At 30.0% G+C, this 27,238-nt stretch overlaps 1 protein-coding gene across 3 annotated transcripts in view; it reads left to right on the top strand.

Annotated features, from left to right (window-relative positions):
* Window positions 1-21,057, top strand: part of LOC107448802 (aldehyde dehydrogenase, dimeric NADP-preferring) — a 45,545-nt gene extending 24,488 nt beyond the window's left edge. For all 3 annotated transcript variants that reach the window (XM_016064143.4, XM_016064144.4, XM_016064145.4), the window contains 4 exons: window positions 982-1,097; window positions 7,157-7,292; window positions 8,401-8,551; window positions 20,463-21,057. In XM_016064143.4, coding sequence (XP_015919629.2) covers window positions 982-1,097; window positions 7,157-7,292; window positions 8,401-8,551; window positions 20,463-20,492 — 433 coding nt within the window. In that variant the 3' untranslated portion in view covers window positions 20,493-21,057. The remainder of the gene's footprint in view (window positions 1-981; window positions 1,098-7,156; window positions 7,293-8,400; window positions 8,552-20,462) is intronic.
* The last annotated feature ends 6,181 nt before the right edge of the window (window positions 21,058-27,238 follow it).

The raw sequence follows: 27,238 nt of genomic DNA, 5'->3' as shown, positions 1-27,238 counted from the left end.
GTAGCACGCTCTAAAAGTATAACTGTGAACAAAATAAACGCGTACTTTTAACTAACTTTAGAAATACTAATTTGGTGAAGTAGTCAGCGCTTCGTACCACGTTCACATAAACCATATAATTTATCTGATTTAACGAATAGTGAATAATTAATTATTAAAGTGCAATAAATTCCTTTTTTTAAATTATGAGAACTATAAGTTATCAAACATCAATGATGTTACCTTAAAATATTTGAGAAATAAAAAAGCACGGTCAATAGTTAAATTTAAAACGATTGCTCATTATTAAACCAATCAGAAAATTACATTTTCGCACGTCTCTCCCAAATGATCTAATTGAGGCTTTTGAACGACTTAGGATCGAGGTCTAAAATTGACCCTTGCAGTCACTGTCTAAATTTCAGAGCCATAGACCAAATTATAAATATTTGAAATTATAAGAAATATTTGAAATTCTGAAATTATAAAAAAGACGCACAAGCAATGACAGGCACACGAGCTCTTCATTTTATTATTATAGATTTATTATTTAAAATTACCTTTTATTTCAAATTTACCGAAATTTTAATTTTATCATATTGCAGACACTGGAATTAAGTATTGAGTCGTGGGCTTGTTGGCTCGAACCTTTGACTTTAACCTATATCCGCCCCCCCCCCCCAAATGACATTAAATCACCCTACCTTAAATGGTAAATTCTATTCATCCAAACAAGAAATTAACATCAGGAGAGAAAATTGTTGAAATTCCACCAATCCTAAGTGACACATATACCGAATGTTTTATTCTATTAGTAATAATTTCAAGATGGTTTATTAATTGGACAAAATATTATTTATTTTATAATTATTTAAAATTTTTATTATTGGACAAATAAGAATAATGACCGAATTTAATATATTTTAAACTTATGCTGCTTTTGAAATACCCTGTATTTGGTTTATTAAACTGCTACTAACATTTTGTTTCTTTTAATTACAGAGAGAAACCACTAACATTGTATGTATTTACAACAAATAAAACTATTCTTGATAAATTCCTGTACTCTACATCTAGTGGAAGCGTGTGTGTTAATGATACTGTAGTTCACTTATCAGGTGAGAGATTCAATTTAAAGATTTTAATTATGCTGTTTTGTATGTACCACTTACTTTATAAATGAATAGCAAATGAGATAGTTAGATGCAAGATGCAGTCGTTTTTGACCTTTACGAGCAGAATTTTTCACGATATTACTATCAACGATAATTAATTCACAGTCAATTAAAGTTTTTGACACTTTTCTATTAGCCAGAACACTCCCCGAATACAATCGAGTGCTCAAACTTCAGCTGGAGCTCTGTGCCTGAACACAATGCCATTAACAATTCTTTTCTAAATCTTCTTTTTTAGTCTACTTAAAAACATATTTTACTTTATTCATTCACTGACATTCACGGAGGTCTGGGCTGAACACCTTCAAGACGAAAGTATTTAGTGGAATGGAGTAGCCAGCCAGATCTCCCGACCTGATGTGTCTGGAATGCTCCCATCAATTGCAGATCACAACCTTTTATTAGAAATCTCCCAGGGGGGTTGAGAACTATCTCAAGGAAGAGTATGATATATCGTTCGAAGATCTTAGACGTAATGTATCATTACATTTGTCAACATTGTAAACAGCTGCCTTGTTATAATATTTGCATTCTCGTCTTGGAAAAACATAACTAAAGATCTTACAAGTGCCATTTTTACATATATTTTTTGATGCTATTTAAATTTGTGATTTTGAGTTGGTCCCATTCCCTCTTTGTTAACATGATGTTTACTATATTTCAATGTATTTTCATGTAAAATTTCACTTGATTTGGTTTAATTCATCTTGAGATCTCCGTGATAGTGTGTCTGTTCCTTAAATCTTATCATAAATTTGTGTTTGGTTGGTTAGATAAAATAATTTCCGTTATCTGAAAAATTATGTAATTATTCGAAACGTTGAAAAAAATATTGATCTTAAATTTCAAAACCGTACATAGCTATTTTTGTTAAGTACATTGAAGAATCTTTTAATTTCCAATCTCTTTGCTTCTCCTTTTTTTTCATATATTTTTTTTTTAAGCAGGACTATTATAATTACAAAAAAATCGATTAAATCTTTATTTTGAAACGACAAACTAATCTGAAACTTGAAAACTAAAAGAAATTTTAACCATGGGAGAAAGCGACACCTTTGAGGTTTCTTTTAATTGAAAAAAATAAAAATAATAAAATAAAGTACGTGAGTGATAAAAGGAAAACAATTTTCAAGCCTGACTGCTTATGAAAAGTGTTAAACTAGGTTATTTCTGTTCTCGCAGGTTTACTTTTAATGAAAGAATCCACCGATTCTTCTTCTTTTTATTTCCCTTTTTTCGATAGAATCTTTTATATTTCATGTTTTACTTCAACATTCTTTTTATTCCGCTAAAATAGTTTTGAAACCCAATTAATACCAAGAAACCCAATTAATATCTTTTAAAGCTTCTAAGAGAAATCTATTTGTGAGATCATTATATCAGAATAAATCCGAACTACCTTTAAAGCATTTTATCATGCTTCCCTAGCCATAGGAAACATGTCATTTTGTTAACAAAAACTAATGAGGTTTCAATAAATAAAAGGAAAGTGTTTAAACGATGAGCATTTACTATGCAGCATATTCGATGGTTTGAAATTGCTTGGAGAATAGAATTTAAATTAAGATTGGTTGTCTTTAAAACCTTCTTTCTGGTAATCCAATTTACTGAAGTTATTATAAAATTAATAAATAAAGCGTTAACATTCCTAATATGTGCGTGCAAATTACTTGCTGAAGCTTAATAAGATTAAGTTCGACTTAGGATCTATTCAGTTTCTGTACCCCATTTATACCTAAAAATGCAAATGTCTATACTTAAAAATACTTACTTTTATTTGAAATACTTAAATTTAGTTTTTTTTCCCACTTAGTAAATGTTATGTTGTAAATTATTTTTATGACTTATCTTAAAAATACCATTGAAAGTTAAAATAGTTACTCATAATGCATATTTCAAGAAACTAGAAAACAGGCCCTTGCGATAGTCAGGTCTTGTTTATAGTTCATTTTCAAAAATGTTTCAGAAGCTAAAAATAAATTCTGTAATTATTGTCTTGTTTTAGAACTTAATAGGCATATCATATCACTAAACTCTATAGGTACCTCTAAATAATAGTACAATGGGAGAAAAGATTGCCATTTCGAAAAATTAGTAGTTTAGGTTTTGAAGAAAAAAATACTCTTCTAGATTACCTGATAAATCAATGCCTTAATCCTTTCCTTCTCGCTCCCATGAAAATGACAGGGTGAGGTTTCGCCCTCTATTTCTCGCTCCCGTGATATTTCCGGGCTGGAGTGTTCAGAAGTAACGCGCCAATAAGAATAAAACTAATTCATTTCTTTTGCCCGGAAAACATTTTATTTCACATTTCACACACCAGATGGCAGTACCAGGATATTTTTAAGGTAATTGTAGATGGTTAGTTTATTTATAAGAGTATAGGAAGGAAATTCGGTGCTACTTTCCAAATTGTGACGTTGGCCTTTGTAATACTTTGAAATTAATCGCACAAGAAAAAAATCACTAATCTTTATTTAAATTATACGTAAGTTTAATAAAATGCTTTTTTAATGTTTAAAACACATATTTTTTAAATTTTCCTTGCTTTCAGGAAAATCAACATTAAGTCATAGTCAATGTTGGTTTTTCTTAAAAATTTACTTTTTTAAAATTTCAAGCTAAAAACAAATCAAGAATTAAAAATGAGTATATATATTGTTCATGCACATATTTTTATATAATTTTCAGGGATAAAAAAATAGGCACTTTCATGACCGTTTTCTTGAAAATTAACCAATCGTTAAGGGGTTAACCACCCCAATGATCATGTGAAGATCTCATTATAATTAAATTTTTATCCCATTTTAAAATTAGAACTTCTTCAGCTATATCTTATTTAGTGCTAAATAAAAGGCACGTAAATTTAGATCAGTTAGGGTAAACAATGCACTCAGTAGACTTTAAGGTTCGATATCTTAAAATAAACGAAAGTGGAGCTGCCCGAAGATTCAAATATAAAGCATTCATATAATTCGTTTAAAAAATTCTACTGTAAGACTTCTAACTTTCAATTATAAATAGCGTCATTTTGTCTTAAATTAGGTCTCTATTCCAAGTACGAAATTTTACCACATATGTTTGCACTCAATATGCAATAAATAAATTTACATAGAAAAACAAGCTTTTTTAACGCCAACCGCACAACTTGCTCCACTCTAAGAGAATTATTTTTGTAAAGGAATTGTTTATGCCCATTGTGCAAACACAAAAAAAATTCTAAACAATAATTCTATTGGTACGTTTTTTTTTTTTTTTTTTTTTTTTTTTTGCGTTTCATTGCCTTATTCTTAACTCTTATAAATTAAATTTTGATGTTATTTTGTCCGCTGCTATTGCTTATAGGTATTTTAAAAATTCATATGGTAACGTCACTTTCTTTCAATTGTTTCGTCGTCATCCTTTCAAAATGCTGGAAAAATCAATCAAAATTCTGCAAGCTTTGGTTTTTTAGTATCGATCACTTATTCTTTTAAACTACAGTCAAACCCCGCTATAGTGAACATGGTTTATAGTGAACTCCCGGATATAGTGAACCAAATGTTCGGTCCCTTGCCTTGCTATATACGCATAATGTCATTTTTTGTGGATATAGTGAACCAAAAAAGTGAAGAAGTTGGATATAATGAACTTTTTTCTGTCTTCGACTGATTTTTTTCTTCATTTTTTTGATATTTTCAGGGAGTATAAACTATCCAAATCTGAAGTTTGTAACATATGCAAAAATAGGCAATTAATAATTTCTGCTCATGAAAAAAAATTTAGATGGCAGGATAAGTTGAGAAAAGCAGATCACAAGGATGATGAAGAAGCATTGCTGAAGTGATTCACCATTCGAAGAAGCCGCAATTTTTCTGTATCTGGACAAATATGGATGAATTTTCTAAATGTTTTTATGAGACTACTTTCATGTGCTCGAATGGCTGGTTAGACAGGCTTAAAAAACGTAATAACTGAAATTCAGGAAAAATTATCTGAGAGTCGGGAAATGTTTCCATAACTGACGTTGAGGATTGCTCATCAGCTAAAGATTACTAATTTTTTTTGTACGCAAGACGAAGAGTAATGAAAAATAACACATTTCTTACTACTACATAATATTTTTCAGTCATTTATTTGAATAATGTGCAATAAAAGGGAGGAGTTTGAGAACCATTAGGTAAATTATCTGCGTAACGGATATAGTGAACACCCGGTTATAGTGAACCGAAATTTCGGTCCCTTGAAGGTTCACTATAGCGGGGTTTGACTGTATTTGTTAAACAAATCGGAGATGTTGGAATCCTTTGCTTTACATTTTCTAAAAATCAAACAAAGATTTCAACTTGTACGGAAATTATACAATAGCTAATGTATTAATTAAATCAGTAGTAAATTTTTCGGTAAATTTTTCGATAGTAATTTCTTTCCTTACGAAAAGAAAAGAAAATGCTTTGGGGTGTTTTTCATGCAAAGGCTTTGACCACTGATTCCTATTGAAAGATTGTCGAACAACAACCTGTCAAAGAAAGTAATGATAGAAGAAATGAGGCCAGCGGTAAACAAGAGGTTTCCATGCAAAGATAACCTTTTTAAACAATATATGAGTAAATACATAATTCCACAAAAAAAAATGCAGGGATATTTTGGCAAAATTAAAATAGATCTTTCAGAGTGGAAACACTCTCCGGATCTGAATCGCTTACATAGAGATTCTATGAGTATCTGCGAACAAAGATAGGCAAAAATGGATACCCAAATCAAAATTATTGATGATACCATCAAATCATTTTGATGGTTCATGTTAGTTTCAGTAAGATTCATGATGATCCAACATTATTTTATGATCATCATCATCCAATATTTTCCATTATGCGTTCATGGTTTTTGATAAGCCAGCAAACTTCCATCATTCCATGATGGAAAATGCTAATTTAATTCTATGATAGTTAACCATCAAGAGAACCTTGATTCTCATGGACCAAAAATCTATGATGGTTCCAACTATACATTTCCAAAATGCTTTAATGGGAATTATGGTTGGCTCTCAGGAATATACCATCAAAACAATTTGCCTTTTTTTTAAATATTGGCCCATCATAAATCAATCCGAGTTCCTACATTGGGATGATTGTTGTTCATGATCGTTCCAACATTTGATTTCTAAGAAACTATGATGGAAATTTCTGAAGGTTTAACAAGAACAAACCATCAAAACAAGTTGCTATTCTTTTGTTGGACCATCATAAATCAGTCCGAATTCCTACATTAGAGTGATGGTTACTTATGTTGGTTACCATCAAAAATATAATGGTTCATGATGGAATTATTAATGGTTACCATTAATATTATGTTGGTCCATCAATGGAAAACCATAAAAAATTTTGACTTGGGTATCAGAACAAGAAAGTGCCACATTTGTTGATTGATTCAAGGTATAAGGATGAGGAAATTATCAAAAATTGAAAAGCAAGGAAGGATCTATCCCAAAGTGAAACTGTTTTAGAAATCAAATAAAGAACATAATTAAAAACGAAAATTCATTAATATTCTCTATTAGCTGTTGCTTTGAAAAATATGTATTTAATTTACAATGTACTCCACACAATTTCATACAAATTGAAATTTCTTTAATTTATTTACACGATTCTACGGTTCAACTTGAACGGGAACACGTGGTTCAATTTAACACCATATTTCGGTTTAAGCAAATTTGCTCGATATTATGAGAGATTTCGCATATGGTTATTTCATAACCTAACACTATTCAAGCTTCTCAGCACATGCGCGAAAATTTCACTGCAAATAGTAATATTTCAAAAATATAGAAAATAATATTAGCGTTATGGCTAAAGTAAGATGAACACTATGCAAAATCTCACTATTATGTCTCAAAGTTAAATTTACTTTTCTGAGAACATAGAACATAGTACCGGAGTCATTATTTAAAGAAACGGTAGTGCAAAATTCTACTTTTTTTACAAAAATTTGTGCAATCATATTAATTGTTACTCTATTTTCAGTTGATTCTCTTCCATTTGGCGGAGTTGGCATGAGTGGTATGGGAACATATCATGGTAAATATTCATTCGACACCTTTTCACACAAGCGATCCGTTCTAGTGCGAACATTAAATTCATTTGGAGAATATCTGGGAAAGTAAGTTTTTTTTCCTTCTTTTCTTGTTCTTAACCGTATCTACAAAAAAAAAATATTTAATTTTATTCATTGAAAATTATTTATTTAATTTTTGGAACTAATAGTCCGGAATGATATCGAAATGACAATATCGTGATATACACCGAAGAGCCATTGCATTATGGCCACCCTCCATCTATAACAATGGGCTCACCCAGGTTTTCATTGTTTCTCGTCCAGGAACAATGTTTTTATGAGCACATTAGGACCCATAATCCTCATGGAACAATCCCTGACGTCTGTAAGCTACTTGAACATAGTTGCAGACCAGGTTCACCCATTCATGGCAACAGTTTTTCCTGCGGGGAATGGTGTTTACCAACAAAATAATGCACCATGTCATAAGGGTCGAATCGTCGAGGAGCATTCCAGTGACTTTCAAGTCATGTCTTGGCTCCCAAATTCACCTGACCTTAATCCAATAGACCATTTGTGGTCCTTCTTGGAAAACCAAATTCGTGCTGTCACGCTACCCCCTCGCAACGTGAGGGAATTGCAGAACCAGTTGGTGAGCGCTTGGTACCAGATACCTCAGACTACCTATCAGCCCCTTGTGGAATCAATGCCACGGCGGGTGCTAGCAGCTTAGAGGGCTAAAGGTGATCCTACATGTTATTAGCATAGTGCTCATAATGTAATGGCTCTTCTGTGTAAGTCTTTTATAAGTCAATTTTTCTCGTCCTCATGTCAGTCATATAACTGTATCTACAAAAAAACTTTTTAATTTTATTCATTAAAAATTATTTATTTAACTTTTGGAACTAATAGCCCGGAATGAAATCGAAATGACAATATCGTGATGTATAAGTCTTTTATAAATCACTTTTTTCTCGTCCTCATGTCAGTCATATAACTGTATCTACAAAAAAACTATTTAATTTCATTCATTAAAAATTATAAATTTAATTTTAGGAACTAATATTTCGGAATGATATCGAAAGAAAAATATCGTGTTATATAAGTCTTTTATAAGTTGCTTTTTCTCTACCTCATGTCAGTCATATAATCTACAATTTTAAGACTGAAATATTTTTAATCTTTAAAATTGATGTGAAGTGTTCTTTTTCAGAGCCAGATATCCTCCTTATACCATAACCAAAACGAAAATTCTGAAAAAGTTCCTGGTAAAGAGGCCAAATCTGATACCCACTTATTTACCTCAATTCCTGATTTTTCTATTAGGAATGATATCTGCACTTGCTCTGAAAGAACTCCTAAGAGTAAGTGAGCTACTTATTACACTGTATCAGATTTTTCTTTTAAAAAAAAATAAAGCAAACATCATACATTGTATAAAAATCACTTTCATGCAAAATTTTTGGTTTTATCAAATCAGTCAATTTCTTAACCAACTAAAGTGATAGTGAGTTCAATCACTGCATTTTTTTATCAAATCATTCAACTTATCTATTATTATATATTTATCTATTATTATATTATGTTTATAGATGCCTATTTTTTTAAATTTACTGAAGCAAAGATTCGAAATCAGTATTAATAACGAATAAGAGTAGGATTTTAAGCTTTTTGTCTTAAAAGCTGATTTAATACCTCAAAATAATGTACCTAATTAGTTTTAAAAAGGAAAAAGTTTCAAATAATCGTATTTCTTAAAGTATCAATTTTTGAGAACGTATAAAATTAGAATATTTTTTCCCGCTTAACTTCAAACTTAAGCTGTATACTTAGAATCCTTCACAAAAATACTCAGAATTTTTAGTTTCATTTTATTGCTTTTTTTTTGTAATCGGCAATTTTTTGAGAAATTTGAATTTAAAAAAGTGCACTATCCTGTCAAATAAAAAAAAGTCTAGGTACGTATTGTTACTAGGTAATAATACTAGGTAATTTAATACTAGGTAATTATTTACTTATATCATCGAAATCAATTTTATTTTTTGCCCTAATTTAATCGCCTTAACCGTACAATCTTCAAAAAGATAAGACTTAATCGGAAAAAAAAGGCTCTACATTGCGAAAATAATTTTTTTTTTTTTTTTTAAATACACCTAAATAAAATTTGATGTAATTACCTGATTTTCGTTTACTAAGATGCAATATTTATGATCCAAAAACTTTAAGTATGATAAATAATTTGAGTTGACGCAGTTACAAAATTAGACTTAATAATGTCCTTTATCTTAATAAACATATTTTTTATCAACTGTTTTAGTTTCTTAATTCTTAAAATATGGAGGGGTTTGTCGCTATCAGGAAAATATTGTTCGAATAGTTTAAGAAGGAGAGCAGTGGAACTTTTGGATAACTTACTGTTAGTGTCGTTTTTTGTGCATTTCAACATTTGAAACTGTTTAAGCAAATTAAAACAATTTGGCGCACAATTTTAAAACTCATTTGTCAAAAGATAATTTTCGTAAAAAATATTCTTCATTGATTATTTATAATTTCCTATTGTCTACTTTAATTATGGGGGAAACTTTTTGAAATGCGAGATACGAATATATCATTTTGAAGTATATTATTTTAAATTATAAAATACAAAATTTGAGCAAAATTGATTCAATAGTTTAATTTAAGTAATAAAATTTCAGAAAAGTCGGGGTTTTTTTTCTTTGTTTTTCTGGAATTTTATTTTTAAAAAACTACTAGCATGATTCCGGCGAAATTTGGATATGAAAATTGCACAGCTGAAAATAGATTAACAATATACTTACTTCATAATTTTACTTTTTTTTGCCCTTATTAAAAGTAATAAAAATGATAAGTAATTATCAAAAGTTTTTACATAGAATTATCTTTTGATGAATAATTTTATAACTGTGAACAAATTTTTTTTTCATTGTCTTAAGTAGTGCCAGAGATAAGAAACACACAAATTGAGGAGTCCAAAATTTCATCTGCTCTCCTGTCTAACTGTTGGAATAATATTTTCCTGATTGCTGCTACTCTCTTTCCCTCCCAATATTTTGAAGGACAAGAATTCGAATCAACCAACAATAAAAAATAACGGGAGGGATATGTTTATTTAGAGAAAATACTTCTTATCTGATTTCGCCTTTTAAACAATTGTCTGCTAAAATTTATATGCATACATAAGTTAAGCCCCTCAAACAATTAAGATTACATCTTAAGTATTGCTTAGGAAAAAATAATTTTTACGGTTCAGTAGTTGTTATTATAAAAAACGTTTACCGAAATTTTCATTTATTTTATTGCCTAGAGAAAGAAATTTTCATATTTTACCGTCTTTACCGTGTCCTTACCACTTAAATTAAATTACAAGCGTAACTCCCGCATAGCAGGCAATGTATTTTCATTTTTCTTTGGTTGGCATGAAAAGGTTGACAAATTAATCCTTTTCTAAGCTTAGTCGAAATACTAATATGCCAATCTTGTTTCCTTAAATAAAGAATAAAGGCATGCAAAAAACGAGAAAAAAACCTCCTTTTTTCGTTTTTACTGTAAACATTATTTTTACCTTTTTTTTATTCATTCAAGCTTTATCTAGGCTCTCAATTGCAAGATTTTGTTTGTGTTGAGAACTTAATAATCTGGCCATCCTTCACTATTAAAGTGTATCAGAAAATTTATAAACGCCTGCAAAAAAAAAAACCTTGTTTCAGTGATAGTCATAAAATCTAAAATAAACCTTGAGAAGGTATATTTATCCTCGGTTTGAGAACTCTTGATTTGCAGATAATCTACTCTTGATTTGTAAATGATGATTCATTATCAATTTTTTTTTAAACTATGGCTTAAAGATTCGATATCGATATAAAAGTGTTGTTTATGCAAACTTAATGCGAACATTATGATGGAAAACTAACATAGTTAAATTTAACATTGTTTTAAGCTTGCATGATTTATTTGCTTATCATTTATAAACCTTGATGAGCATTGTTGATAAAGGTTGTTGCTAAAATTAAACTCAACCTTGCACTGCTATCAGGGAAGGAATTTATTGAAAAATGTAGGAATAGCAGAGCAACTAAGCATTAGAAAAATTTATTTCAGTCAAACCTCGATATCTCGAACTTGAAGGGAGAGGAGAAAAAATTCGAGATATCGAAAATTCGAATTATCGAAAATCGTATGTTATCGATGGTAGAATAAAGAAAAATGCTCTTTACATACCTTATTTACTATTCCATATTTATTCTAAAAACACTTTTTACACTTTCATTTAAAAAAAGATTGAATTGTTGTTTGCTTTAGAGATGTGTAAGAAAGTTTGTCTATAACACTTTCTAAGTGGACTAAAGCTTTAAATGTCTCCTCTGACATATTCGGCTGCCTCTCAATAAATCTCCTTACAGTGCCCACTGCAGAAAGTGCTTGTTTGTTAGTAACATTGAGCGGTAAATCTTCGATTTCCTCATCCTCTTCTTCTGATAGTTCACAATAAGCTTTCGTTTGAGCGATGATATCATTGTCATTCCACTGACCACACACTGTTACTGCATCATCTACGTTTACAAAGTTATGAAATTCCATGTCATCAAGCTTCATGAGTCCGGTCAATTTGTTCCAATCATTTTCGGTGTAGTTTTCAGCAGAATTAACGATATTGATTGTTTGACTACTTTTGTGATCTTTAATGAATCCAGACTTCTTGAAGCCATTCATTATCGTAGAGGAAGACACATAATTCCATGCCTTGTCAGCCATTCTTAAAATTTCTTATTTTTTTGGAATATTTTTTTAATTTTAGAAAAAAAATCTACACTATTTATGGAAAAAAAATTCAAGTTATCGAGGGATTAGGAAAAAAAATTTGTGAAATCAAGTTTTTTTTAACATTGAGTGTATAGGAAATTCTAAGGGAATTTTTTCTTCTTCGAGACATCGAAAAATTCGTGAAATCGAGGTTCGAGTTAGCGAGGTTCGACTGTATTAATAGTAAAGTTAATAGTAAAGTTTTATTGTTAATTATAGTAAAGTTCTTGTTAACTATAGTACCTTGTTAAGTATATTAAATTTTGATTCAAATTACACACAGAACACTTAAATTTTGACATTTTCAATATTTATTTTCTCCTAAACTTGAAAATGTCAGTTACCCCCTTTAATCCAAAAAATCGCGGAAATAAGAGAAAAGTCGGAATCCTTTTTTTTTCTTCTGCTGTGTAAATTGATTTTGCGTGTGTTTAAGTTATCACTCTCAAAATTTATCTGTTTCGTATGCAGCGAAAGCACGAACGCGGCACAAATGAAAGACATTTTGAGTAAATATTACAATGCTACACATCAAACATGTGTCGACATCGTAAATCTTTGACAAGACAAGTTTATAGTCCTTGAGAAGAAGAGAATAAATATTTTTAAAACGGAGGGAAATATTTGTTTATATTTTATATCAACTTTGATTTGGAAAGTGACAGTTTAAGATCTATAGTTTCAATCAAATTTAGCACGCTGAAGTGCTTCACAAAATTATGGCCTCAACAATATTTTATTTAAATTTTTTTATTAATAAAATACTTTAGTAGGGATTTTGAGTTCATTTATTTATTTTTAACTTTTTTTGAAAAAAAATGGGTAGAACTATTTAACTATGTACCTTTGTCTTTTGAGTTGTGTTACTGTTGAAGAATTTTTTTTCCTCCACAGCATAATTCAGTCTGTTAGAAATTATTAAATTATTACCTTACATTTGCCCATAATTAATTGCATTATTATTTTTAATTTCAGGAGAAAATGTCTCACAGTTTCATTTAATTGTTTTAATGCATTTATACATTAAATAAATGTCTCAAATATAATAAATAATCCCATGAACTGTAGCGGTAAGATATTATTTGAATAAAAACTTCATTCGCTTCAAAAGCATACAAATTGGAAATAACAGTCGACATATTTCAAGCTCTCAAAAACAAGCTTTTATTGCACGTCTGGCAAGTTTTGAAAATGAGTGTCTATTTTTAATCGCTTGTAACTTGTCGACTATTATTTCCAATTTATATATTTTTGAAGTGAATGAAATTTTTAATCAGGGAAAGTGCTTCAATTGCCTTTCGTACTGGAAAATATTCTTCTGTTTATTGCAATTATTAGAAAAACGATATTCAGAATTTTCAGGAGACCGTCATTAATATATATTCTTAGAACCTTTATGCAAATTAATTATCAAGAAATTAAAATAAAAAGGTTTACAAATTAGGGGTCTTATATTAGTATTAAAGTGTGGAAAAAATGAAAACGCTATCGAAATTCAGTGAATCACTACTTCTGAAGTCTGGACTGAAAATATGATATCTATTTGATTGCCGAAGATATCAGACACGAGTTAAGAGACGAACGTTAAAAACATCTTCAACTTTCATCAAGCAATCAAACTGGTTTTGATGTTTTTCTCCCCTACTTCGTGATTTGGAATTGACTGATTTCGATCGTGTTTCTGTTTCTGTTGCTAATCTCGGAATCGTCTAGCAGCGCTAGACGACTCCTATGAATCCGAACACCTCCAGAAAGTTCATAAAAAGACTGGAGTCTCTCAGGACCTCATCTTTACCGAACCCCAAACAAATCAGAATATGCGTAGGGGAGGCCATGTCTGTCTAGGACCAATGACATTCAGGATAAGTTTTTTGGCCCCGGTTGAAATTAAGGGATCTAGTGTGGCCACTCAAGAAGCGTGAAAAGGCAGTTTGGTGGGCTCTCGGTCTAAGATTGAAAGATTCTCCCGGTTTTTTTGCAAAATACCAAGAGTGGTTGGGTGGAGCTCTTATGGTCTTGTTTAATTTAATTTTTGCCAGGGAAGAAATTTCACTAAAGGTAAGCTTCCCACAATGATCAGTGTCTTCTTCGGCAGCGGATTTGGCCAGGAAGTCAGCTCTCTCATTCCCATCAACCCCAACATGCGAGGAAATCCACTGGAAATGTATAGTTTCTGTTACTGCCTCGCTTAAGCATTATCTTGAGACAAGCAAACTTTTTTTCACTTTGCAACGCGTCAACTTTTCTTGCCAATCAATTCTAAATCATCAATTCTAAAAACATATATTAACCCTTAACGGGTCAATGCCGCCATATGGTGGCTAAAATCATTTTATCGTGTTCTCTCTCTTATTGTTGTCATCTTTGCAATTATTTTAACTATAATTAATTAATATAGTTAATCATTATAATTAATCAATATAATTAACTGTTTTAAATAATTAACCATTTTAATTAAATTTTATAGGGCCGTTTTAAAGGAATCGAACCGCTATTCGGAGGGGCCGGGGTTAAATTTTTGACTCCGTGAAGACTCACCGAGTACATGAGATAAACGTTCTCGTAAAATCTGCAGAATCGAAAGTCCTGTGTTCGATCACTGAGCAAAATCTGGATTACAGGGATCTGGAGAAAATTTCTTTCCCTTTCATATCTACCTCCAAATGAAGGAAGTAACCTAATGAATGAGTGGTGCTACCATCTATCCTTGGGGTTTTGATCTAAGACGTACTTTCACCCTTGCGGTGCTTCCTTGTCAAATCAAAAGCGCACCTTCCTAACTGAATTGGCACAAATCCAAGGGCTATCGAGTTGGCTTGCCCAAGTGTCATTAGACGCAACAACAATTAAACTACAAACTATTTTAATTATTCATTATAATTAATAATTATAATTATAGCAGGTGGGAAGTAAACTTGAAATACTTCTGGAGCGTTCAGGGTTAAGAGAAGTTGCGGATCTCTCTCTATTTGAAACTTTTCTGAAATTATATATGTTGTGTGAAAGCAGGCTTTAACAATTAGTTTATTCAGAATTGCAAATTTGATCAAATCAAGATTAAAAATACTCTGCTTTATCATTCCGAAACAATATTTTAAGCTTAAATTGTGAAAGACCTCAATTAATTTCTCAATTAAATTATGTACAACTTTCACTTTTATACATTAGTTCGAGAAAAAGTATTAAATTTTATGTTTCATTCTTAATTAGTTTGTTTAGCTATCAGATTTTGTTTCCATCAAAAATTGAAAAAATGAATCAAAATTATAAATTTAATTATTAAAAGAGCCATTTGCCACCTAAATATTTATTTATAAAATAAATGCACGGAATATACTCTGTTTATTATAAAGTAAATTTACCACAAGCTTTCTTGGTAGAAGTGTTTAAGATAATAATAAATAATAATTTTTACAATAAGGAATTAGTAAACAATAAAGTTTTAACTTTTAATAGTCTCTCTATATTATGAAATCCTAAGAACTACGGACATCACTGTTTTGAGTGTTACGTTGAGATAACGTTACATTATGTGTTTCTGAGAAAAAAAATATACGTTAGAAGCTGAAAATTACGAAAGTGTATAGAAAAATTTACAGGAAGTACAATGAAATGAAAAGAAAGTTTAACATTCGATAATTAATTAAAAATTATTAATTATTATAACTAATTAAGACTATTAAACTATTAAGAATATTATTAAGAATTAACTATTAAGAATTATGACTATTAAGAATTAAGTATGACTATTAAGAATTAATATAATTAATTAAGACTGTTAGACTTGCAGAAAAAAATACCATGAGGGCCACTCTACAAGCTGCTGGACTGCAATTACAGGGTCGGAATTTGGTACGCTGAAAGGGCCATATTTGTTTAAAAACCTAAAGCAGAGTTTGTTTTTTTTATTTGAAATTTTAGTTAGTTTGAAAGTTATTTATGTTTTAAGTGCTTCGTACGACTTTTTCTCACTTTTTTTTTGCTCTTTGCGTTACATTTTGCTGTGCTGCCCAAAATATGTAACATTTAAACATTTTGAATTTTTTGAAATATGTAGAATAGTATAAAATATGAATAAATATGTATATTTCTTGAAACGTGTAGGAAAAATTACATTGAATTCGATGGAATAAAAAAAAATAATTTAATTTTAACTATTGGTTCGAGAATTATTAACTGTTAAACTTGTATGAAAAAAATATCATGTTTGATTGATCTGCACTCTTCTCAAATGCAACTACGAAGTTAAAATTTGACTTGCGGATAAAGCTATTTTTATTTGTGAAGTTAACGAGAAATTCGTTGTACAATTTATTCGAAAGCTATAGCAAATTTAAATGCTTCTACCTGATTTTTTTTTTTAAATTTTTTTAACTTTTCTTGCTTTGAATATGTATTATTTATTCATTGTTCTAAGCAATTTGTTTCTCCTTTGGGAGATTTAATTTTCTTCATTCTATAAACTCGCGCACGATTAGATGTTAATAAAAAGTAGCAAAAAATAGGTAGAAAGATTGCATGTTGCCAGATATAAATTTTAATATTTAAAATGAAATTTTTAAAAATAAAGAGCTTAATAAAAAGCGATAAACCTCGTTTCCTATTTGAATTCACGAACGCAACGACCTATAGAGGGCTTTGTTATTTGAGACAAATTCCTGCTGGTAGAACAACAGGATCATCAGTTGCACTGGTGATTTTTTCAGTGTAGCATGGTAATGTTTTGGTGATCCAGGGTAACTTGACAATTGTGGATAATTTAAGAAAGAAAAATGTATGAAATTCTTTCGTATGCAAGTGAAAACAAAATGGAATATCTTTTTTTTAAAGAAGGAACAAACAAACTCTTCGGAAAATATTTCTAAAAAATCTTGTAATTAGAGTTAAAACCCAGTGCCTGAGAAATCGTTCTAGTAAATTTAATGGTCTAGTGAGAAAGGTCTATTTAAATTTTGCATTCCATACTCTTTTCTATATCATATTACTTCAAACATTAAAATCATGCAAAAAGTATACAGAAGCACACAATGTTATACCATTTAATTTTGCAAAAATTGTTTTTTGACAACAATTTTTATCAAAAAATTTAAAGTTTCAACAAAAAATCACTATTTATAAACTAAAAAAAGGCAAATAAAAAATGCTTGCATTAAAAAAAAAAAAACAATTCTAAAAATTCCTTAAATTGAAATTAAAAACTTTCATATTGTTTTTTTTTCCTAGTCTTAAAGTTCTTAATCAGACGTAGAAAGCCATTCTGTAGAGAATTATCATCAAATTCGAAAGGAAAAAAATTTACATCTAAATTTTTTATTATAAAAATCATAGCACTTACTTGCTTTATAAATCCGGAGAATACCAAATGAATTATTCTTCGTTTGAAAATTTTATTTTCAAATAATATATACATTGATTATCCCTTCATTACTGTTAGAAGATTTACTACACAACACAATTTTATAATTGTAAGATATCGATGTGAATTTCAATATGTAACTTAAAAACAGAATAGCTGAATTCTAATTGAAATTATTCATTCAAAATTTAAAAAAATACTTACCAAGAAAATGATAAAAATTATTAATAATCAACACAAATGATACTATTTTAAGTAATTCGGATGCTTCCTTATTGTTGTTTTCCGAATTATATAGATTCGGAAATATATGTACTATTCTATAAAAAAGAAAGATATTCAGTAACTATTACAGTTCTGCACGTTCTGAAATCACAATTATTCAGTAAGCATTGTTGACTTCACTTTAATTTGTAATGAATTGAAGCTAAGAAAATATTTTACCGTAGTACACACATCTGTAACAGTATGCGATCACGAAATCGGAAGTTATTGGTTGCAAGTTTGTTGATAATAGAAAGGTAAAAATTATTGAGAGATTGTTCTTCAAATGTTGGCTCGTCATGCTCTGCCAATGTTTTTAATGGAACTAAATAAATAAAAGCCTGAAAATATACTACTCGCTAGAGGGCGTGTTCAAGCGTTGCGATAGCGAATTGTTATTAGTCTCGTCTACTGGTAAAATTACTTTTCATTTGTGTCTTTTTATTGAAACCCGCAATTTGTATTCCTTAGATAAATGTTTATTTTCATTGATTATTTTTTAAATCTAGGTAATCGTCTATTACGTTGCTAATAACATATTAACAAATGTAAACTTTAGTAGGCAATAAAATATGTAAAATTTGTACAAAGAACAATGTTAAAGGCAAAGAATAAAATAATAATATGGTTTACCTTTCAACTAATATTGAAGAAAGGATAGTGCCATTAAAAAAAATTATACTGAGTACGCATACATTTTAGAAAAAAATAAAATATGTAAAAACTGTTATAAAAACATAGATAAAAATAATGAATGAAATAACTATCCGGCTATAACTTTAAATAGTTATTCAAAAAAAGATAATGCTACTGAAAAAATTTACCTCATAAGCATAAATTTCAGAAACAGTACAGTAAAAATCAGATTTTAAATGTACATCTAAAAAAGGTTCTGAGCTGTAGCACACTGTTAAGAACGGGAAAAAGAGTGAGAGATACTTCTTACTCTTACTGCTATTTACACAAATTAAGCATTGTTTCCTTGGCAATTTTATTTATTTATTTATTTATTAGTGCTGAATCAAATGAATACATGAGTTAATGGGTTGTAATATTTTCAAGAGTTTTTAAATATAAAAGTACTATGCACCTGAGAATAATAACTATTTGCTATACAAACAAGTAAGGTGTATATATTTGTAAATTTTTGTACTAAATTGAATATGAAAATGCCCGAGGAAATAGGTTAAATAGTTTTGGAGTTATTAGAACTTATTCACATAAAGTACAAGTCAAAAAAATACCTTCAGTGCAGAAAACTATTGCATCTTCTGAAATTCGGGTTCTATTGACTCAATTTACATGTTATTCAGCCTAAAACGTGCAATAAGAAACAATACCTAACTTGTATCTGTAACAGTTTAAGAATTGTAAATAGGCATAGGTATAAAATTGTGCAATTTACGCATGAAACCCTTATAACTTTTAAACTGTTAGACCTATTGTCTTGAGATTGATTTTATTTGATTAAACGGAAAATAATCATCTGTCTAAATAGCGAGCGATATTTAAATTTCTCTTCTCCTATCCACCTTCCAAAACCCGAGGTCATGCTACATTTTACCACTTACTATAACGAAGGTACTTAATAGTTTACCTTTGGTTATTTTTACTTGTCCGTGTTTTGACAACTTTCAAAATGTCTTCACTGTGTTAGATTTATTTATAGTTCAAAATTAAGAATACTGTAGCATATTATGCAACCAAGCACTTGTATATTTATTCTGTATTCATGTTTAAAGAAATATGCAAATATTTACTTTAAGTGTTAAAAATGTATCGCTGTGAAAAAAACTTATGGCCGAAATTGTAAGACAAATTTTTTATTAAATTTTATAAAAATTTAAAAAGAAAAAAATGCATTTTACCGTAAAAATTATTTTATAAATGTTAATGAATTAAACGAGTCTAAAACAACAAAGCTTAGTTCAAATTTCTTATAGCTAATGTAGCCCAAAAGAGTTTCGATGCAAAATATTTTTAAAATACTTAACAGTGATAAAAGAAACAACTCCATGTTTCAGGCGGTTCTACTTATAAAAATGGTATTTTAAAGATTGAATAGTTTTTGAAGGGTTGAATATATTTGTAAGTTCTATAAAACTTGGGAACTTGTTCTAGCAACATTCTCGGAGAAAATACTCAGATTCTGTTTATCCTTTAAGTAAGTAAAAATATTAAATAAATAAAATTGGGAGCAAGTCAAATATAGTTTATTATTTCGAAATTTCTTTATATTTGGCAGTATATATCATACCGTATCTTTCGTATATTTGGTAATATATCTTTCAAAATATCAATATAACTTTAAACGAAAATTTTTTCAAATTTTTATAAACGAAAGATTAATGAATATATCTTCGGTATATTTGGTAGTTTATTTTATACAATGAAGGAAACAATATGTCGAATGTGTTTAATGCAATATATTTCGTATATTTGGCTGTATCTCTTTAAATAAATATTTTAGGAAATATCAGGAAATTTTCTACTTAAATGTATCTTTATACGAAAGATCCGCATATCTTTCTTACATTTGGTAGTATATCTAGCTAAATCAAAAGCGTAATATCATACGAGTGTTAAATTTGTCTATTTTTTATTTTACTTATAAGTTTTTTTTTTTATGAAAATGTAAAGAAACTAAGTTATGAAAGTGAAACTACTTTCTTTGATCAATTTATCTCATCAATAAATATAAGAAATCCATGTTTAAGCCTAATTATCTGTACCTGTTGCGATCCGTTATGTTTTAATCTCTTTAGCACAACAAAACTATCATAGCCAAATTATAAAAATTGATATAAGTAATTTTATATCTTTCTTTTTCGCAGATATTTTCCAACGGTGGATCCCACCCTTAACCAAAGAAATGACATAAGACAGACAAGCTTCTCATTGGACAATCTCAATATGACTATCAAATCGAATTGATAGTTCCACCTTCCAGCAAATTACAATCAAAGACGGCAACATCAAAAGGAAACACCTTTGCATAAAGCTGTTTGCAGCTACCATAAATAAACTGTTTATTTTCACGATTTGTTTAGTTTAAATCGTAAATATGGAGTACAATGTGTGGTGTTGTGTGCAGTGTGAGCTGTATGAATTTGAACGAATTCTAAATATGCATATTAAACCTGAACTTGCACCAGTTACCAGTGCGAGGCGACGATTTATATCACATTCAAATCAGTACAACTTTTCAATAAAAAATGAGTAAGTCCTATTAAAAAATTTCTACATTTTATGTGTAAATTTGTATTATCAAATCTTTTATTGGAATAGTCAACAAACTATTTTAGAATTGCTACAATTGATGATGTCTTCTTATATGGTTGTGAATGTTATTGTATATATAATGCATTTTCTATAATATTATTATTTTCGTGTGTACAATTTATTGAATTAAAATTATTTTATTCCATGTTTATTTATTTTTATTTTATTTACTTATTTATTTTTCTTATTTTTTATTTTATTTATTTCATTTCATATGTTTTATTATTGATGTAACGACAAAAGTTACCTCCAAAATGCTAATATTAAAAAAATTGTATGTTTGCAACAATCAAAAAAATTACTTGCCCTCCACTGTTACGAAATAAAATTTTTAGAAAAATGCTCTTTTCTGCCGTTTAAACAAGTATACAAGTGACGTTTAAATATTTTATAGTATACGAAAAATGTTTAAATAGAAAACATTTTTATTTATTGCTAGTATCAATGCAGAAAAGCAAAAAACGACCATTGTTTCTTTCTCACAATTTTAACCTTTTTTCTTTTATAAAACAATGCCTGGGTGACCACCGACTAAGTTTATTTTCTTCCTCTTAAAAGAAAAGTTCTTCCACTATTTTTAGAAACCTGCCACTCACTTCGGAAGAATCTCTTTTTGTGTACCTCATATCTATTATACCCCTTATTTTCCTTCTTAACAACTAACTATTAAAATCAATATTCACTATTATCAAATGATTTCAAAAACAAAAGCTGTATGGTCAGCAACAGCAATCAGGGAGACTATGTCCCTTAGTAATTAAGAGTTTCAAACGATTATTAATGGTATATAAAGTAATTTCTTGTGGGAAGGTTTAATCGAAGCATATGTTATTTTGCTATACACTCAATAGTTTATAAAACATTTTCCTGTTTTTTATGTAAGCATATACAGTGCACAAAATATGAAACGAAACACCTTAATAACTTTTGATGTAATGATTTGATTTTCACGTATTAAGATGCTTTCTTAATGATTCTGAACCTAGGCAAAAATTGTGCAAACGATATTTTAAATTATGAAATTAAATACAAAAGCGTACTTTCTTGGAATAAAAACGCCTTTTCTTGTACGAATTAGAATTCTAGACCCTGAAAGTAGCCATGATTTTGAAAACAATAATTTCACTTTTTGCATATTTCACCACATCTCTGGAACGAAAATAGCAAATAATTCTTGTACACAATTATAAAACTCATTTACGTAAAGATAATTTTAAGAAAAAAAATGTTTATAATTATTTATTATTTTTCGCTATTTATTTTAATGATATTTAAACAATTTTGGAATTATAAGGTATTTAAGTTTTTATATCATTTTAACTAATTTCAAATGTCCAGATCCAAAATTTGAGTAGTCTAAAAAATGAAAATATAAACCTTTTTAAAGCAATGTACTATTTGAGATTTAATGTAACTTTATTTAAAATTCGTTTTAATTTCAGTAAAATCTTTTATAGCGTCACACTTCATTTAAGTTGCTTTAATATCAGTCAGTTACAGAGTTATATATTAGTTTTTAAAAACTTTTTCAAGAAGTACTTTGGAAATTAAGTTGTACAAGTGAATTCAGTTGAAAATATATAAGTAAAATAAAGCGTGGGTATAAATCTTTTAAAAGATGTATATTAGAAATTATTTAGTTGTATAGTATGCTAGAAATTACTTATTATTTCAGTTTATGAATGTTAGTTACCTACAGAATTGATCATACTAATCTTATAGTAAACTATACTATTCACTTAGATCAATATGCTTTGAAGATAAATAATGTTTAAAATAATATTTTATAAACTTTATTTGAGAGTAATAGTATTACATGTTATTGTAGTAGTGCTGCATGTTTCATGTTAAACTACATAATTTGAAATGAAAGATTCGTTTTCAATTCTTGAGACATTAAAATATTAAAAAAATTGAATGAAATCGGTTGAATAGTTACTCCCCCCCCCCTCATCCCATCCCGAAATACACCGGACTAAATTTACTTTCAAAATATTACTGCGTATTTAATTTAGAATCTTCTTGTCAAAGCTTAAAGTTGTCTTAAACTGTGTTATGCTCCCTTATATAATTAGAAGAATTTCTTTCTTTCTCTTAAAGAGCACATATAAAAAAATCACATTTTTGTTAACCTTTCGAGATTATTTAAATGAATTTCATCAAAAAAAAAATTTATGAAAAAGCCGAAAAACAAATTTTAAAATTTCATGATTCCAAAATTAATTCAGATTTTTTTTTTTAAATGAAATGGTTCAAATCCTTCTTTCGTCACACATAATAAGGGAAGCAAAAAACTGTAATTTTACTACGATTAGTTTTCCCATGGCATAGAAAAAGCAGGAGAAAGTGAAAATAATATGTCTAATAACTGCAGAACTAATTCAAAATCTAAACGAAGTTTGACGTGTTGCACAACTCAGCCATGCAAGTCATTTCTACTATTGTCTCAGGATAAAAATCGAGGGGGTCGTGTCACCTTTCCTCCATTCAAATGGCACTCGTGATGTCTCACATTTAATCTGCAGTACAGCAAAAAAATAGTGGTTTGAATAATTTGAAAGTGGACATATATCCGATTCTTATTTTCAAAATTAAATTTTATTGGAATGAAAGGAAAAAGAAACAATCAATATTGAAAAGAACAGTTGCGAGACCGGGTAGCGACAATAAGTGAAAAAAGAAAAAAAAGTGGTCGCCCAATTATTTCGTCAACAAATTCACCACTTTCAATAACCCTTCAACTTTACAAGAACTACATATTAAATTAAAACTTTACTTAGAAGTAATACGGTTTATAATGTGTATAAGCTAAAGTGAAAGTAAGCACTGTTCTATTACATTTGTCATGCATAACCATATTTACACTTTAACTTTTTTTTCACCCTAATTGCTGCTACCCTGAGTGCAGTGCAGATGTTCTAATAAGAGTTAACGAAAAAAAGGAGAAATATTACATCTATGAAATAGCAAGCAGAACTTTATGTATTGTATCTGCCTTTACAATAATTGGGTCGCTGTACGGAAAGTTGTACTGAAAAGCATAGACTTACCAGTGCACGCGATAAAAAATGCGCATCATTATGACTGAAACATTGGCATCTAGTGATCAAAATAATTATGTTTCTCTTTGCTTTTTTCAAGGTTCTTGAGGTTATGTTAATTGTATTCTTTTCCAAAAGGAAGGATGATCTCGTCGAAGGAAAATAGTTAAACAAATTTATCTGCAACATTTCTGCATTATCTGCATATCTGCAACATTTATATAATCCATTGAAGAAATAAAAATGAATCAAATCGGAATTAAAAATGAATGAATTCGGAAACGCGGACGAGAACCTAAAGTTTTTCTCTGTTAAATATATTTCGCTAATCAGGGTCGGAATGGGTGTCAAGGGTAGAGGGCAAATGCATTCGGGGTCCCTTGAAAGAATGAAATATCCATAATTTTTTGAAAATGCCAATAAAGTGTTATTGCTTGTGCTTAGTAACTTGATGTGAAAAATTTATAAGAAATGTTAGACATTTTTCTAGTGAGCTAAATATTTAATATTTAATTTTAAAGCACATACTTTTTAGTCGACACAGTTTATTTCAGAATATATTGCAGAAAAATTTAAAAAAATAGTTTGCAAACCTTAATTTGATTATAATCAATTAAACATACGTCAGGAAACTAGTTTGTTCTATTTCCAGAAATATCTGAAATATTTTCTCAATCCTAGACTGTCGAAACAGTTTCAAACTATGTTTAAACTAGTCTAAACCATAAAAATTCTTAGCGCGCTTTGTTTTGATTCAATCATTATTTAAATTCCTGAAACAAAAATGTTTCTTATAAATTGTCACTGAGAGGTGCATTTCAAATTTTAAGAACTGATAAGTCAGCCCAATTGTTTCTAAAAAAAAAAGGAAGTATAGGCAATAAAACCAAAGATCCTTTGCATCAGAAAAAAATATTGAAATGCATATATTGTTAATAGTAGTATTATGATATATTAGCATTTACGTAACTACTTTTCATTACATAACCAATTTAAAATCAGCACAAATCAGTTGATTTAGCTCAACTTATTCCATTATTTTGAGATGTTGCATCAATCTAGAAATAAAGCTTTGATATTAATATCAAGTCAATGGATAGGTGTGAAAATTTCTAAAAAAATATACATATGCTAAAAAAAATTTATAAATAATTTTTTTTTTTAATATTTGTTCTTGTCCTCTATATAGTTATCACAGATGTAATTAAAATCGATGATGATGCAAGTATGATACGATGCGGGTTAAAAAATTCTGTGCAGCCTGTGTTGCCAGATTGGGGGTTTTCCCCCTAAATTTAGGGGGATTTTTTTATCTTCAGTGGGTATTTTAGGGGAATTGGTTTTTAGGGGTTTGTTTTAGCGTTATTTGTGAATTTAACTACACTGGTTATCATAAATTAAGGAAAAATCACAAAAATAGCGATAACTCTTTCAAAAGTAAGCCAAACCGTGCAAAATTTGCATATGTTGTCCACTAAGAGTAGCTGAGTAAAATTGCAATATGCAAATTAGTGGCGCTGCACTCGGCTTACGTCATCTGCCTGGAGCATAAAAGTCCAAGTTTGAGAGAAAGCACACAAATTTTACTGTGATTGCGACATTGAAAATCTGAGATAGCCAATTCGTAATAATGACCTCTAGGCATCATTTGCCTGAAGAACTACGATGGAGAGCCATCGGGAGACTAGAGGCAGGGCAGAGTCAATCAGAAGTGGCCAGATGGCTAAATGTGAGTCCATCTGTGGTTCATAGACTTTGGAGGCAATTTCAAACCACAGATTCGGCATCTAGGAGGTTCAGTCAAGGACGGCCAACTGTTACGACCAGTGCCGATGACCGATATTTGACATTAAGTGCACGCAGGAATAGAACCGCTACTCCGACACATCTTAGATCCTCTCTTGCTGCAGCCACCGGAAGGTTGGTGTCAACGTCAACTGTGCGCAGAAGGCTCCACGAAGGTGGTCTGTATGCGAGACGACCAGCCATTTGCGTGCCGCTCACATCACGCCATAGGAGAGACCGTTTGCAGTGGGCCCGACAACATGTCCACTGGACGTCAGATCAATGGAGGCCTGTTCTCTTTACGGATGAGTCCAGGTTTAGTCTAGAAAGTGACAGTAGACGTTATTTGATATGGAGAGAACCTGGGACCCGTTATCATCCATCAAACATCCGTGAAAGAGATGCATACGGAAGAGGCAGTGTCTGTGTTTGGGGAGGCATATCCTTAGGAGGGCGCACATACCTCCATGTCTTTCCAAGGAGAACCGTGAATGCTCAGGTTTATCGAGACAACATCCTTGATGCTTATGTGCTCCCATATGCCGGGGCAATTGGTGATTGCTTCCTGTTACAGGACGATAATGCAAGACCACACAGAGCTCGCATTGTTGATGATTATCTTCAACAGGAAACAATTACTCGCATGGAGTGGCCAGCTCGATCCCCGGACTTGAATCCTATCGAGCACGTTTGGGATGCTCTAGGGAGGCGTGTATCTGCCATCAATCCGCCCCCTCAGACCCTTGCCACGCTTGCAACTGCTTTACAAGAGCAATGGCTCTCACTTCCTATTGAACTGATAGACCGCATAATTGAAAGCATCACACATCGCTGTTTGTGCTGTATTGCTTCTAGAGGCAATCATATTCCATATTAAAGGTACTTTTTCTATTGCAAACCGATACTTCCAATTTGTTTATTTTATACATGTGCTAATTTCTATACTACTATTAATGTCTGATAATTTCTTTTTATGTTGTTTAATACCTTACTATGTGTTGTATATTGTGGGTAAGTTTCATAAAATTCCATGTGTAATTTCTTGAGTTATCGCGATTTTTGTGAATTTTCCTTAATTTATGATAACCAGTGTAGTTTCATTTTGGTTACCTTCTAATACAAATTCTATAACTGAATGTGTGAGATGGTAATATGAAAATCAATATGTTAAAATAAAACAAAAAGATTAAGATATAATTTTAGACCTTTACCCCTTTGTTGAATGTAGTAGGTTATTACTTAGCTCGATCAACCAGTACGTTTGGAGAAATTGATATCAATTATTTAAAAATTTTAATGTGCATGGTTTAAAAATAATGCCAAATGATAAAGAAAAAAAGAAGTACGTACAAAAGTACAAGAAAGATGGGGAACACGAAAAGCAGTTTAAAGGTTCAAGGGTAAAGGATTTGTATCTACTTCTTCTATGTTAAAAATGTTTAGCAGCGAAAAGATATATAAATCAGAAAGTATTGACGAAAATATGTAGGATATTTTATCAA

Source organism: Parasteatoda tepidariorum, chromosome 7 (assembly GCF_982258835.1).
Source record: "Parasteatoda tepidariorum strain Cologne lab strain chromosome 7, Ptep-v5.0, whole genome shotgun sequence".
NCBI classification, from domain to species: domain Eukaryota; kingdom Metazoa; phylum Arthropoda; class Arachnida; order Araneae; family Theridiidae; genus Parasteatoda; species Parasteatoda tepidariorum.
This window is presented reverse-complemented; position numbering and strand designations above follow the sequence as displayed.